This window comes from Zalophus californianus, chromosome 1, assembly GCF_009762305.2.
Source record: "Zalophus californianus isolate mZalCal1 chromosome 1, mZalCal1.pri.v2, whole genome shotgun sequence".
NCBI classification, from domain to species: Eukaryota; Metazoa; Chordata; class Mammalia; order Carnivora; family Otariidae; genus Zalophus; species Zalophus californianus.
This window is the reverse complement of record NC_045595.1, coordinates 32,935,038-32,950,959: the sequence shown is the minus strand read 5'-3', so window position 1 is coordinate 32,950,959 and position 15,922 is coordinate 32,935,038. Positions and strand designations below refer to the sequence as shown.

General features: G+C 41.1%; 1 protein-coding gene across 14 annotated transcripts in view; it reads left to right on the top strand.

The window, feature by feature from the left end:
- Positions 1-15,922, top strand: part of MAGI1 (membrane associated guanylate kinase, WW and PDZ domain containing 1) — a 612,287-nt gene that overhangs the window by 583,337 nt on the left and 13,028 nt on the right. For 6 of the 14 annotated variants that reach the window (XM_027583284.2, XM_027583280.2, XM_027583287.2 and 3 more), the window contains 4 exons: positions 1,553-1,644; positions 3,201-3,393; positions 5,735-6,028; positions 9,010-9,213. In XM_027583284.2, coding sequence (XP_027439085.1) covers positions 1,553-1,644; positions 3,201-3,393; positions 5,735-6,028; positions 9,010-9,213 — 783 coding nt within the window. The remainder of the gene's footprint in view (positions 1-1,552; positions 1,645-3,200; positions 3,394-5,734; positions 6,029-9,009; positions 9,214-15,922) is intronic. The other 8 variants (XM_027583294.2, XM_027583286.2, XM_027583288.2 and 5 more) reach the window with 3 other exon arrangements.

Below are 15,922 nucleotides of genomic sequence, written 5' to 3'. Positions count from 1 at the left end.
GAAAGAAAATATCATTACCTTAGCGTGCTCAAGAAAATATTCTCAAATTGTGTTTAGGGGAGTCCTGTGATGTAGTTTAACTGCACATTCCGTGGAGTCTTGCAGCTTAGCCTCCGCAATTATAATTAAAAAAATGCACTGGGCATAAAGCACCATGTAAAGCCTATGGCATTAAGATAGCTCAGGCAAAAATATTGTATTCAAACTTCTCTGACTTGTGCTTACCTGTTCATTTAGTTTCTTCTCTCTCAGCGTATTCATACACCGTACATTTGAAGGTAGTGGGTGAGTCACTCTTGCCAACTTGAAATCTAAACAACCGCCTTCTTCTTCCCTACCTCTGTACAAAATGGAAGAAGATGAGAACTAAACTCTTAGGCCTACACACTGCTTCAATCCCGAACCCAATTAATTAAATAAACCAGAAAGTATGTAGAACAGTATTTGAAAATCTCCTTTAGGATTCACTGCCACTAAGCCAGTTTTTTTCTTTAAATAAAAGATGCGTCATTTTAAAGACCATAAAACAGTCTCTTGTACAAGTTAAAATACTAAAGAGGAACTAAATAGAAGTAACTTTTTTATTACCTTAGTTAAGCAACAGAGTGGTACATAGGACAATTTCAGGTAAATTTCAGGTATAGTGAACATCATCTTATAGAAATGATTTTTCTTCTAATAAATGAGGTTTTTATTTTAAAGCTCAGGCCATTACTAAGAGTAAAATATCAAGTTATTGGATAATAAGTTAATACTTACAATTTTAAAATATGATAGGCAGAATCTGGAGCAAAGCAGTCATTCCAGTGATAAAGTAAGAAAATACGGAAAATTGACATTGAACGTTTTTGTAGTCACCATTCATGTTGAGAATATGGAAGGCTGGCTCCTTTTTGGTAATATGACTGAAATTATAATAAACTTTGAAAACTGGAAATATTAGGATGCCCAGGAGTAACTTCTGGCAAAAATGATCTAACAAAATCAAATTATTGGTTTGCCGATCTTGATTACGGGAGAAAAAAGTGACATTTTTTAAAAAACTGAAAACTCTTTAACTCAAGCTGTTTTCTTTCATCCTCTACTTGGTATAACATCAGATGAGTTATCAGGGCTTCTAAATCCTAAGAGGGAGCTTCTGTTTCGACGGTCACGGTGACTCAGCATGAGCTCCCTCCTGAGACGTGGACACTCACTTTGTGGTCCAGCACGTGCTGATTTTAATTTACTTAATTTCTCTGGCAACAATACCAAGGACAGTGGTCAACACCGACTTCTGGCTTAGTCCGGGATAATGGCTGGGGCTTGATTAGTAATTATCAAACAGTGATGAGTCCTTTGAAAAAACTTAGGGCTCGGTGACCGGTCCTACTGTTTGTTTCTGCCTAGTGTCCTCTGTTATTTTATCCATCCAGATTATTTTGCTTCCTTCTCTGTTGGAATGCTGTCATCTGCTCAGGCACCATCAGGATTGCTCCTCTGTGTTCACCTCAATGGTATGATTCCTTTTAGCAGAGAAATCACCTCCCTCTTCCTTCTTTCTTCTCCGCAGTTCCAGACTACCAAGAACAGGACATCTTCCTCTGGAGAAAAGAGACTGGATTTGGATTTAGGATTCTGGGTGGAAATGAACCAGGGGAACCTGTGAGTCTCTTGTCTACCTCTTCTCCCAGTGCTGTTTTCTAAGATATCAAAGCAAATTGGCGACAGTGACAAGTCACCGAGATTTGAGTCCAGCCATGTGCAACACAGACTGTTTCATTTCAAGCAATGTGGGTTATTCGCTGGGTTTTGCGGAGCTCCTTTTGTCTTGAAGAAGAGACTCATTCCCTTCTTTAAAGTTTGCATTCATGTTTATAAAAAGTGGCAGCTCCAGCACCTGGAGCTCCACATCAAAGAAAATGAAAACAAAAAGCAAAATAATAGGCATCAACTAATGAAGCAATGTCGTTATCCTTCCGGCCAAATCTGTTAAATTGGCCAGCAGGGAGTGGGCTTTGTATATAGCTAGTGCACGGAGAGCTCTTGACGAGACATGAAAGATCAGAGGAGGCAGGACTGCTGTCTTTACAAAAGTAGAGAAAGAGCCCTGAACAAGAGTCAGGAGACCTCAAACCTCCCTGGTCCTCAGTTCCCTCCTCACCTTTAGAACAAATTTGTGTAATGTCGTAAGAATGTTTTGAAAGGAGAAAAGAGAACTAAAGATAAATACTGTTAACTTCTCTTAATAAAAAATAGCTGTTATTTATTAAGCACTTACTATGTGCCCAGACCCCATGCTAATGGCTTTTAACATACATTTTCTCATTTCTCCCTCAAATCCCAGAATTTATGCCCATTTTTCAAATTATCCAAGACACAGAAGGGTTAATTTCACTTGCCCAAGATCATAGCACTAGTAAGTGGAGGGACTGAAAGGGTCTGACTTCAGGGTCCACATTCTTAATCATTCTTTTGTCAAAGTTCTTTGTAAACTGTAAATACCATCTAAAGGTAGTTACAGCATTTTTATCTAGTGAGGAGGCAAGGAAAGCACAAATATTTTCGCTCAGGTTTAATGAACGGTAAATGTAACAAGACACTAAATATAAAGACTGCTCTACATGCAGCTGCTAAAAGTACGGAAATGGGATCTCAAACCAGACTTTGCATGATTCATTGCCTCATTGAGCAGTATTTTTTGTGCATTCCCTATTGCTAGGCATAGAGCTGGACCTTTAAAGAAAATTAGTATTACTATTATAATTTCCAGAGTTTCCTAGAAGGAGGGTTCTGAGGTAAACAGAGAAGGAGAAAAGATTTTGCAAATGAAGGAGTAAAGTGATGTATTTCTACAAAGGGTAAAAAGTGAGTTCTCAGATAAAGGTCAAGGAACCAAGCAAGAAATAGTTACTTTTGGGACTCCTGGCTGGCTCAGTCAGAAGAACATGCAACTCTTGTTCTCGGGGTCGTGAGTTAGAGCCCCACATTAGGTGTAGAGATAACTTAAAAAAAAAAAGGAATAGCTGCTTTTCCACCATTTAAGAATTACTGTAGCACCTATCACAATGGCCTGGTACCTGGTGGGTGCTCAATAAATGTTTATGGCATGGATGCAGACATGAATGAATGAAATGAATTGTTCTCAGAAATGTGAAGGCCATCGGTATAATAGTAAACCAAAAGGTCATCGTTTCATCCATCATCCAATTACTCAACAGATTTATATCGGTCACATTGTACCGCTGGGTGCTGCTGATACGGATGGCCGCCTGAGGTCTGGGGATGAATTAATCTGTGTGGATGGGACACCGGTAATTGGAAAATCACACCAGCTTGTGGTCCAGCTTATGCAACAAGCTGCCAAGCAAGGCCACGTCAACCTCACGGTGCGGCGTAAAGTGGTGTTTGCAGGTATGTTTTTCATTTATCCCTTTAGACAGTGCTTTGTCACTTTATGCACAGAAAAGGCGCCCTTCCTGTGTCTGCCTCCTCAAGCATCTATTTTAGCAAATCTTCGCAAATGTGATTAAGCTCAGACTTTCCAGATGGTTTCCTTCTCTCAACTCCAGCAAAACTACTGTCATTCAACAGTACTTTAATGTGCCATTCATGCACGTTCAGCAAAACCTTCTAGAAGAGGACTAGTTGAACATATACTCCCTCTCCTCATCTCTGTGCCAACCAGAACTTAGTCACCTCTTCACTTGATGTTAATTCTCAACAAAAGAGGTCATTATAAAAGGCAGGAACGCCGTAGCTTCAAGGTACAAGAACAAAAATTAGTTTTGTGCTGCCAAATAAGCTCATAAAAAAGTTAGTGATGCCTTACTCTAGTGTTGCTGCTTGTCATAGGTGAGAAGCCAAGGTTTGTTTTCTCTGTAAGAACGTCGTGGATCTGGCCAGTTCTTGGCCATCGTTGACTCCTTTCTCCTGCCTGTAAGCTTTAAAGTACTTGAATTCTCAAAACATACAAACCCTTTCCGGCTCAACTCAAATAAAACCTTCCCTGTGAAACCCTCAGAAATTCCCTCCTTCTTCCAACTCCCTTCCAATTTTGGCATTCCTCCCTTGCCATTTTTGTGAGTCATGGTTTACTTTTGTATCAGAATCTCCCATTTTGAGACGGCTCGTTGTGTAACTGTCTCCTTCCCATTCACTCACCAACGTCTTGAAAGCACACACCACATGGGATGTTCACTGTCTGCAGCCCCCACCTTGAAATAGTCAAGACAGAATGCAGAAAAAGCAGATTGTTATATCACTTGAATTACTGAAGAAATATGACATGAAATATTATCTTTTCTTCAGCACTTACCAAGTGAAATTAACTGGCCCTTTGTTAAAAAAAATTGTATAACTCACTTACATGGATTATATAATTAATTAATTATAGAATTAAGATATCAGAATCCAGTGTGAGAATCCTACCTTATTGAAACTGTGGAAAATGGTGTTAATCAGTCATGGATTATGCCCAGAGAGCTCACTGATGGCCTCAGGATATTTCTTAAAATGGTACTCCGTGCAGTCAGTAGCAGTCAGTTAGAAATGGCTTTTGAGAAGGGATGAAAACGTTCGATTTTACTGACCCAAATAAAAATAATAGAGCAATGTGATTTTTGTTTGTTCCAGATTTATTTTTTAAATATTAAATATTTGGGGGTTATAGCTCTGAGCCAAAGACATGTTAAATCTATAAGAGACATTAGACTGAGTACAATAAGCTGGTCACAAAAGGGCAAACATGGTATGAATCCACTTATATGACAGACCAAGAGTAGTCCGATTCATAGAGACAGAAAGCCGAGCGGTGGTTGCCAGGGGTTGGGGGAGGGAAAAATGGTTCCTTAGTGTTTAATGGGTACAGAGCTTCAATTTTGGAAAATGAAGAGGTTCTGGAGATGGATGGTGGTGATGGTTGCATGTTGCTGTGATTGGACTTAATGCCACTGAACTATACACTTAAAAATGGTTAAGACGGTAAATTTGATATTATATATATATTTTACCACAATGAAAAGAAATATATGAAGGGAGAAGTTCGAGAATAAATGTCTTATGCAAAACCTGAACACGCATTTTGTTTGTAGCATCAAACCTGGGTCACTCCTGCTTATTATTTTGGCAATTTTGGTGTGCTTTATCCTCTCACCTACTGAAGCAATAAAGCTGGAACTCTGAGGAAGGCTGACATACCCAGGAGTGTGATCAGAGTAGACAATGACATCTGGAAAGTAGGAAGAGATTTACCTCTGACAGGTGTTGTCAAGAATCCCACAATAGGGTAACTTTAATGGTAAAGTCAACGTGCACAGTCCGGCCTGATGGAAAAAGGGAAAGCAACGCTGCTTGGCAAGCTGAGCAGAAGTGTGATTCTTGAGGGTAATGACAAGGTGAACGTGCGCTTAGGTCCCTGCGGTAAAAGTGGGAGTCCTTGCGGGTGTGGACCACACTTGCGCTTCTGCTCACGTTCCTGTGATTCCTGCGCGGGAGGCAGTTCGGAGGGGCCCCCCTTGCAGCCGTATGGAGCCTGAGAGCGGATGCCCATATTCAGTAGGCTTTTGTCCCCTGGGGTGTCTCCTGTGGGCTCCTGGCAGGAGCTTCGGGACAGGAGCTACGTGCGGGACAAGGGGCTGGGGTCTCGTTGCACACTGTGGCGCCAGCAGCGGGGGCGCCGAGCAGGGGGCTGGCTGAGCCGGGCCTCCGTCTCTTTCTCTCTCTCTCTCTCTCTCTCTCTCCCTCCCTCCTGCAGCCCCCAAAGCCGAGAATGAGGTGCCGTCGCCGGCCTCCTCCCATCACAGTAGCAACCAGCCGGCGTCGCTGACCGAGGAGAAGCGCACCCCGCAGGGCAGCCAGAACTCCCTGAACACGGTGAGCTCGGGCAGCGGCAGCACCAGCGGGATCGGGAGCGGCGGCGGCGGCGGCAGCGGTGTGGTCAGCACAGCAGTGCAGCCCTACGACGTGGAGATCCGGCGCGGTGAGAACGAGGGCTTCGGCTTCGTCATCGTGTCCTCAGTGAGCAGGCCCGAGGCCGGCACGACTTTCGGTGAGTGTCCCGTCCGCTCCCCCGCACCTTCCCCTGACGCCGGTGGCGAGCGTGTTGTGTTGCAAGGGCAAGATGACCAAATTCTCAGTAACAGAAATGCCTTCATGCTTTTCGCCGCAGGTAATTACAGTCTTAATTGGGGATGGAGAGTGTGTTCGGTAGCTTTTCCCTTCCTGAAGGTTGGAATTTTTTTTTTTTTAATCTTTCAGCTTCCATGCAGAATGCGTGTTCACATGCATACAACTTCGAGCATAAATGGAATTTGCATGAAATTTGATGAGCGACCCCTTGACAGTGTAGAGTGAGCAATCCTTGGCAAAGAATGCATTTGTGAGGTCCTTAGGATATCAAGAATAGCAGAAGCCTCACCAGGTGGAGGAGGTTTTGGAATAAGCTTATGGTGGTAAAAATGCCTAGGGAACAATACAAGTGTAAAGAGTAAACATGATCATGTGAAGTGCCCGGTCCAGTTTGTCTGTGTCCTTTCTCTACCCTAACCCCATCGGAAATTTTTAAATGTTAAATAATGTTTTTACCATTGTCTGCTTAAGAATCTAGTTAAGATCTGAGTTCAGAGCCATTTGTCTTCACGGTCCTTGAATCCCAGCAGGGCTGATTTTCCCGTCTCATCTGGATGTTGGGGGTTTCAGCAGAGTATGGAGAAATCCAATTGTCACCTTCTCAGAAGGTTAACTGATGGGTATACTAGCAGAGACAAACAGGACCCATGTGATTCCAAGAACCTAGTAATCTGTGAATCTGTTTCCTGTTAGAATGGATTATAAAAATGTACTCCAAATATGATCCATCTTCTTCATTAGATTAAAAAGTCACCTATTAATCCCCCAAGCACATTTGTTCATTAATACAGAATAGGAGGGGAGATGGGGAAGGGCTATGCAGGCTTTGAAATTTATACATTTCTATCCCCAAATGACTTGTCCACAAGAGTCCAATGACCTGTGTGTGGCCCAGGTCACTGCTTGCTAAGATCAGGCGAGGTGCTCCATCCCTTCAGCTTTCTGATCCGGTAGAACTCCCTTTACCTTTGTACCTTGCTTCCTGCTAAAGCCATTTCCCCTGAGGTCTGTTCATTAGGAGACTGAGTCAGTCAGGTCTATGCATGTGTGGCTGCAGTAACAAATGCCCGTTACTAACAGTGCTTTTGGGAGCTACATTAATAAAGTTATCACAGCATGTCATGAATGGATGACTGGACGCCAAGGCAAGGTTTTTGGGGTTTTGTTTGAAAATTGATTCGGGGGACTTTTCTGCTTAATTTAAAAATCTAAAGAAAGGCAAAGGGAGGAAGAATTCCCATTGCTTTCTTCAGATCTACAATTTGATTGTCCCTATGCACCTCCTGATGTTCTCAGGATTTCAGAATTGTCAGTTTCACTTTTTACAATGAGATAGATATGTCAGGTGGGAGGCTATGTGTTATTTAATGAATACTGAACGTCTTCTCACAATTTGGTCTTTGTTTTCCTCTGGCTCTTCTTACAATAAACAAATTCAACTTTCCCTAATACCTTGCATGAGACTTCTGTTTCCAGCTGTGCAGAGCTTTCCTCACACCTGCTGTTTGACACCTTTCTCATGTGAGTTGTCCATGGAGAGGGGCTAAACTTAATCTGGACCTTGAATTTGAGTATGGAAGTCTAACAGACCTGCCTTTTGGGTTCCAAAAGACCGTTTGCTTCCTTTTTAAAGATTCTGTGGCCTTGACCTTACATGCAATGATACACACTCAGGCAAATATGCCAAAATTCAAAGAAATTGTAATGTCTTCCCACATTTTATCCTCAAGGTCCAAATTATGACAGAATCGCCTATTCAGTTTCATTGTCTCCCACGTTCATTTTATCACCCTCTCCAAAAGGCGACTCACCTGCCTAACTAGCTTCACAGTCCTCAGAAAGATGAATTCTCAGAATAGGTAAATATGCATTTAGCTGCAGACCCTATGTCAGGACTGAAAGCCAATCTCCCACCCCTCTCTAGGAGTTAGCAGTACTCGTGGTCGTGACATGGGGTGAGTGCCTCAAAGTACACAAAAAGCTTTCCTCTTCACATGCACCTTTCCTGGTTTTCTTATTGTAGATGTGCAGTAACTGATCATGAGGAAGGAAATGATCAGAGTTTCCAAAGGGCTGAGGAAGGATTTGAACCTGGCTTTGGATCACTGCCCTTAGCCTAAGTAGATCCCAGGTTTTCAGAGTCCTTTGAGGGGATTTTTTTGTGAGAAAGGAGGAGGATTTCAGAGCTAATGAGCCACCGGGGCCTTACCCTGAAAGCATAGGCAATAGGCTGAATCAGGAACAAAGGTCATAAAAGGAAAAATAGGGGTCAAGGTTGGGTGGCTTTTTTGGCTCTTGTAATTATGCCTTTTTCCTAAAGCTTTCATCCTTCTGGAGAGAAGGCAGCAAGACTAAGTGCTTGTTCATTAGGTGTTTTCAGAGGGAATTTTGGCGGTAGCAGACTCTCCCGCCTCACCAGACGCCTAGTGATTCTTTTTTCTGGAGAAAGAACAAAACATTGGCAGAAGCTTGAACAGCATCTGGCAAAAATGAAGGGACGCGAACACAGAATGTGGAAGAACATCCACCCCAGCTCTGGGCTTCATATTCGCAGACCCAAAATAAGCCAACGGCGAGTTATTTTTGGGCTGTTGAGAACCTCTGAAGTTGCCAGCTATCACAAATTGTGTCAGCGATCGAAGGAGGGAAGCTGGGGTTTTCCCCACATTTGGAAGGGGGGCAGGGAGTGCAGCGAGGAGCGGCCCCCCCCACCCCGACAGGCCCTGAGTGTTGCCAATGTTTTGACCATCGGCACAGAGCTCTCCTTTAATAACATTTGCTTAATGCTTTACTTAATTAACACTTAACCTTCTCTTTCCCTTTTCAACCCTTTTTCTCCTCCCTTCGCTATATTCCCACGTAACTTAAAAAAAAACAAAAACAAAAACCTCAATATCAAAGCAGGCAATGCATGTGTGGCTATGCCTCACAAAATAGGTCGGATTATTGAGGGGAGTCCTGCTGACCGATGTGGCAAGCTGAAAGTGGGAGACCGGATCCTGGCAGTGAATGGATGTTCCATCACCAACAAGTCCCATTCAGACATTGTCAACCTAATCAAGGAAGCAGGAAACACAGTTACCCTCCGCATCATTCCTGGGGATGGTAAAGTATAACTCTTGTGTCTCTCATTCTCTCCCGAGCTCTTCCTGGGTCTCTCTCTCTCTCTTTCTCTGTCTCCCTCTCATCAGGATCCATGTCACTGAAGAATGTTGCTTTAGAGGCAGGCTTACCCATCCGTAACCGAGCATACCCATCCTATGGATGTAAGCCGTCCTTACCAACCCTTACCTCCCCCTCCCCTTTACCTAATCCTCTTTCCCTGTGACCCTGTCTTGCTGCAGATACAAACATTACAGAAAATCTTAACTTTCCGCATTTTATTTGGGTTTTGGTACCCTTGTCCTTACAATGATAGAGTGGTTCGAATACACAGGTGGTATAAGATCCTCTGATGTTCTATCTGGAAATGATTAAAGATTTTTTTTTTTTAAATCACTAAAATTTAACTGTATGATGGGTGCCTGACTGGCTCAGTCAGTAGAGCATGCGACTCTTGATCTCAGGATCGTGAGTTCAAGCCTTACCTTGGGTGTGGAGCCTACTTAAAATGAAATTAAATTAATCAAATCAAATCAAATTTTTAAACTAAAATTTAACTATGATATGGTAACATCACAAAACCTACACAATGACAATTCAGAGCCAATACTTCTTTTTTTTCCAGAATAAGTGAATATATGAAAGGTTTCTGTTGAATAAAGAGATCCTTAGGGTTTGTGCTTACTTGGTTTGTCTAATTTTTGCATGTGGTTGGAGAAAGAATAAAACCTCTTTTTTGATAGGTTATATCTACATTAAACTAGGCCTATTCTTTTTTGTTAGTTTGCTTGATTATTTGGTTAAATTCAAATCTTGTTTCTTTTACACCATTGGTGATTCTGCCCCCTAGGGGACATTTGGCCTTGTCTGGGGTGGGTGCTAATGGCATTTAGTGGGTAAAGGCCAGGGATGCTTCCAAACATCCTACAGTATACCGGATAGCCCCCCACAATGTAAAGTTATACAGCAGAAAATATCAATATCCATTATTCATATCTTTTTTAAGATTTATTTATTTTAGAGGGAGCGAGTGCAAAAGTGCATAGGAGGAGCAGGGGTCCAAAGGAGAGGGAGAATGAGAATCCTGAGTAGACTGCGCTGAGCACGGAGCTGAAACAGGATCTGATCTCACGATCCTGAGATCATGACCTGAGCCAAAATCAAGAGCTGATGCTTAACCGAGCGAGCCACCCAGGCGCCCCACTCATTATTCATATTTAATAAAAATGAAGTTGATACACTGATGTCACTAAGTATAGATTCTTCAGAGAATTAAGTCCTGAATACTGACTTCATGTTAAGCAGACTTTGCCTTTGGGAGGAAAGTGATACTTGTCTCAAATGTTTCAATGTCTTTTTTGTTTGTTATAACTATACATGTTATAAAATAAAATACGTATTCTCAAAGTCAGTATTTCTCAAGAAGAAAATGTGGTTTAACGAGATAGTGTGATAAAAATTCTATGTCCTTGGGGCGCCTGGGTGGCTCAGTCGTTAAGCATCTGCCTTCGGCTCAGGTCATGATCCCAGAGTCCTGGGATCGAGCCCCGCATCAGGCTCCCTGCCCGGCAGGGAGTCGGCTCCTCCCTCTCCCTCTGCTCCTCCGCCTTGCTCGTGCTTGCTCTTTTGAGTCCCTCAAATAAATAAATAAAATCTTTAAAAAAAATTCTATGGCCTTGATCGTAAAATAAAATCAGAGATTTTATCTGAAAATAATTCATCAAATGAGTATTTTTTATAATTGTTTAGAAAGTGATCCCTATTCGTTTCAAATTCAAGTGGTATAAACTGTGCCTCTCAGAAAAAAAATAAATCGTAAACCAAACAATAAATACTTGAAAATTGTCGGTTCCAAAACCAGAGAATTTTCTCTGAGCCAAAATACCCCATACCAAATGTGGAGGAAAAAAGAGCTCCTTGATTGCTGGTCTACTTCACCCTACCTCAGATGCATGGTTAGTAATTTACCATGTGGTTTGGAGTCCATTCCACCAGCTCACCACTCTGAAAGGCAAATTACAATTTAGGAATGTGGTCACAGGATGATAGAACATAGGTTCCTAATGGAAAGGATGAAGGAAGCCAGAAAAATTAAGTGAGAAGTGGTTGAGAGAGCCAAATGTAGTATATAAATTTAGACACATCTATCTACATGCTGTAAAGAGATTTCAAAAAACTAATCCAGAAGAAGGCAACACAGGCATTGAATTTGCTTTGTCTATATCGGTCAGTCTTAGTGTGGGAAGGATAATGTCCAAAGATGGAAGGAAGGAAAGAATGTACTCCTTGAGGGAAGGGCTTAGAAAAAGAGTTTGAAATCAGGAAAGATACAAATATGCAGAATCCAACTTATGCTACTGTGCACATGCTAGGTATTGACTTAATTTAATAAAGTGCAATGGAAAAGTTTTAGAAAATCTGAACACCAAAATATGCAGTGCAAGGTGAATTACCCAGTAGCAGTTGTCAATAAAAAGGCAATTTTTTTTAAATTTCAGTACTTAGAAAATATAAAATTCAGGTAGACACATCACATACTCGCTTGACTAGAAGAAAGTAAACATGACAGCTAATTCAATGTAGTTGAGGACCGATGTGCTGCCCAGGATGTGATTTCATCCCAAGGTACTGCAGCCGTTCATTGCCATGATAATAAGACTCTTCATCAATTACTTTGTAAATTTTGGAAGCCAGGTAAAGGAAATCAGTTCTGACAGAGGGTGGATTTCTGATGCTTATCTTTTTAATGGGGCCAAAAATGGCCATCTTGGAAATTAAAATTGATGCAGGGGAGTCGGATTTCTGGAGAACTGTTGGAACAACCCAAGAGAAGTTTGCAAACACCTAGACAGAGTGGCCATTAATGAAGGTCTGATGAAGAGAGACACATGGCAGATCACTTGCTGTCTGCGAAGGTGTGTTAGACGTGGAGAACTGTAGAATAAAAGGGAGTGTATGTTAGGGACCTCTGCTCTCCTTCAAACCTTTCACACGAATGGTTAATTCATCAAGTAGCCCAAGACAGTGTTTGTGTTGTGGTCCTTGTGAGGAGACTGAAGTTCTTAGAAACCCATGTTATCCAGAGTACTGTTGTCAGAAACCCTGGCAGGCACTTCAAGGAGATGGGAAAACGTGCTCTTTTTTGGGCAGTGCTCGGAACCCGCTCCGGATCCACTTGTTTCCCTAGCTCCTGCTGCCTGATTCTTTTTTCTTGTCATTGCTCACCTGGTACTTTTTCCAACTTACTTATCTCTGTACTTTCCCTAACTCTGCTTCTCCATTTTTCTGTGCCCTCCCTGGCTCCCCATTAGCTTCCTTCAACCAAGACCAGGAAACATGACTTTCCTTTATTTGGCTTACTCTGTTCCTAGAAGGCCTGCCTTCACAGGTCTTGGACAGGCCTCGATCAGGGGGTCCTCTCCATCTCTGCTTTTACTGTCTTTGGGACTAGAGTGGGAGGTGCAGTGGGGGGCAGAACATTTTCTCCTATGAGATATGGGCAAAGCATAATAAATACGTAAGGGCAGCACAGAAAGGCCCAGAGAATAGATGAACATACTGAATCTGAACTTGAAATTTGACAGGTCAGACACACATGTTTCCTACCACTTGCCTTCTATAGAAATAGTCTGTGAAATCTGGGTGGGAATGAGACTTTAATCAGAAAGGGCAGACCCTTGGCTTATTCAAACTGACACAGAACCGTCAGTATGAGTCAAGTTCTAGATAATGAAAATACTCATAAACTTAATAAATTACTTAAGTCTTAAATTTGTTCTTCAGATCACTCTGATTCAAAGTATTTGTTATGTAGTAGGTAAGGGCATGGCAACCCAGACATTGCCATTTCCTTGGCAAAGGCATAGAATAGCATAAGTATCTTAATAGAAGGCTCTGTGGATATGACAGCTATAGCAAAGGGATAGGGCCAAAGGAACAGGGTTGCAACCATAACACGTTTTAAGTCTCCCAAAGTTTCGAATATTTATGGCATTCAAATTTTCAAACATTTCCTTTAGATATTTATTACATGTGTGTTTATGTATTCAAATATTTATGAAAGGAATGATTGTATCCTCTGTTCATTTGTTTGGCTTTGTAGTGTGGATTCCGTAAGGGATGCTAAAGGTATTAACATGAGGGCTAGGTTGGAATTGTGATCACTTGTCAGGGAGCTATTGAAACCCAGGGTAGAAGTTCCTGTCAGAAGTTAGTGCCCCGATTTAGCCCCACACCGTGACAGTACCTTGAGAGCCAGGATAGGCTTTGCTTGAGACACGATTGCTATGGAAAGTGTAGTAATACTCATTTTCATTCCTCTGGGAGAGCTAAAGTTGGTGTAAACACTGTTTAATAAAGGATGTAGGATACTTTCTGGAATTTATCATAAAAATAGCTAATCTGTCCATCTATCTTTGAGTTTTAAAAGTCACATACATTGACATTCATTCATAATACTGTGCTGGAGTAGGCTCTTTTATCAGGCCCTTGTTATATGAGGCAAGTTTTATTTTAGGATGGAGCTACAGATTTGTGATAATGGCCTTCATCTCTGTATTTTATAAAAAGCTAGAGAGAATTTCAACACAAAAAGTCTTGGTTTAATTCTAAATGAAGACTTAAAAGTTTAATAAAATAAGTATAACTTTATTGATATTTAGAAAGCATCCTGGAAATCCAGGGTATGCTGAAAATTATTTAAGTGCTTAGAAGATGGCTCATGAAATCTAGAGTCAGAGCAGGGTATTTTGCTTTTTAATTAAGCTATGATAGTTGGTGGTATTTATGTAGTAAAATAAAGGCACTGCTTATTTGAAAGGAACATAGCAATTAGGTATGATTTCCTTGATACCAACACATAATTCCCTTGTAAATGGAAATAAGACTCTGGATGACTTTGGACATGTTACCTGCCTTTCCTTAGCCTAAATGTCTCCATCTGTAAAATGGGAGAATAATTGCACCAATTTCATCGAGTTGGAAGAATTAAATAGTGCATGTGGATCAAGCTTGGCACTTTGTAAATAATCAAGAAACGGTGGTTGTTCATAGATTAAGAAATACAGCGATAGGAGGAAAATTCAGTGAGCTCAAATAATCATTTGCATAAAAATGTTAATTTTTTAAATGCTTAAAGTTAATCTTCAATGCAAAACAGATTTGCGTATAAATATGCAGAAAATAGCAAATGAAGGATAGGAGGCAGATCAATAAAAGAATTCTATTTATATGTGTATTGAGTGATTATCTGTCATATCTCATCAAATCATGGAAGCGCAGAAATTAAAAAAAAAAAAAAAATTTCAGAATGAGATCTGATTTACCTTGAAAAACCCTGGCTACCAAAAACACACAAGAACTCGAAAGGGGAACTCCTGCACAATTCAGTAATTATAATCACTTTAATTATAAGGAAACGTTCTTTTTGGTATCCTGATTATGATTTCCCCATGGCCCGAACAATCTTGTGATTTCCCAGAGAGTCTCCATAAAATTAATTACAGTGAGCAATATGAATTTTTTTTAAAGGACCAATACATGGGTTGATGAAAATTCTGGTGAATCATATCGATAGGCAGTGCAGTCTCTTAGTCCATTGTTCTGACACAGTGGGTGTACTTTATGGAAAATCACATAGATTTATCAACTTGGTTGTGCCAGTTAACTACACCCATAAAAATGTACTAATAATATGGTTTTAATATTGTGATAACAGTAATCAACACATGCTCCCAATAAAAAATGTGCTAATCATCTTTTGTATGGTTTTTATGTGCCAGGCACTATCCCAAACACTTTGCTCTCAGATAATCTTTACATGAATTTTCTTAGATACTCCTGTTGTCCCGCATGTACAGAAGAGAAAACTGACTCATAGAAAGTTTAAGTGACTTTGCATAAGTCCCAGCCAGGAAATTGCAGAGCTGGGGGGTGCACATAGCCAGACATTCTGAGCCTGGAATCTGACCTCCTAGTAGGACTTTATGCTAAGCTGCCTCCCGTGAAGCTTGAGAAGCACCACCTCCCCTGCTCAGGGGATTGCAAGGTATATTGGCATAGTAAAGGCTCTGAGGACGCTCAGAGGCAAAACAAAATACAGATACACAAAAACACTTCCCTCTATTTCACCCATTATTGCTCATCCTTAATTGACCACAGGTTCTTCTCCCTCAGAATCTGTAGGTTTAAACAGACAATGGGAAACTTGTCCTAAAGATGAATTGGATTCACTTTATAGTTTACTTGATCTAGTTACATTTTCTTCTTAACTTGTGCCTTAGCTCTCAGCATCATGGGCTTTATAGGTGGAATATAGACTGTTAAAATCATAATTCCAACTTTCCCATTTTGCAGAGAGTTTAAGTTCCCATGATAATAAATCAAAAGTAGAAGTGGTAGCAAGGGCCATAGCTACAATAAAGGTGTATTGGGTGCTTACTGTATGTCAGGTACTGTACTAGGCTTTCCATATAATTTTTTGTGTGTTTTTTTATTATTATGTTAATCACCATACATTACATCATTAGTTTTTGATGTAGTGTTCCATGACCCAATGCTCCATGCAGTATGTGCCCTCTTTAATACCCATCACCAGACTAACCCATCCCCCCACCCCCAAGCTTTCCATATACTTTCATCAAAGAGCAGAGTTATGTTATCATCCCCTTCTATCAGATGAGGGAAATAAGGCATACAGCTAACGAGTAGGGGA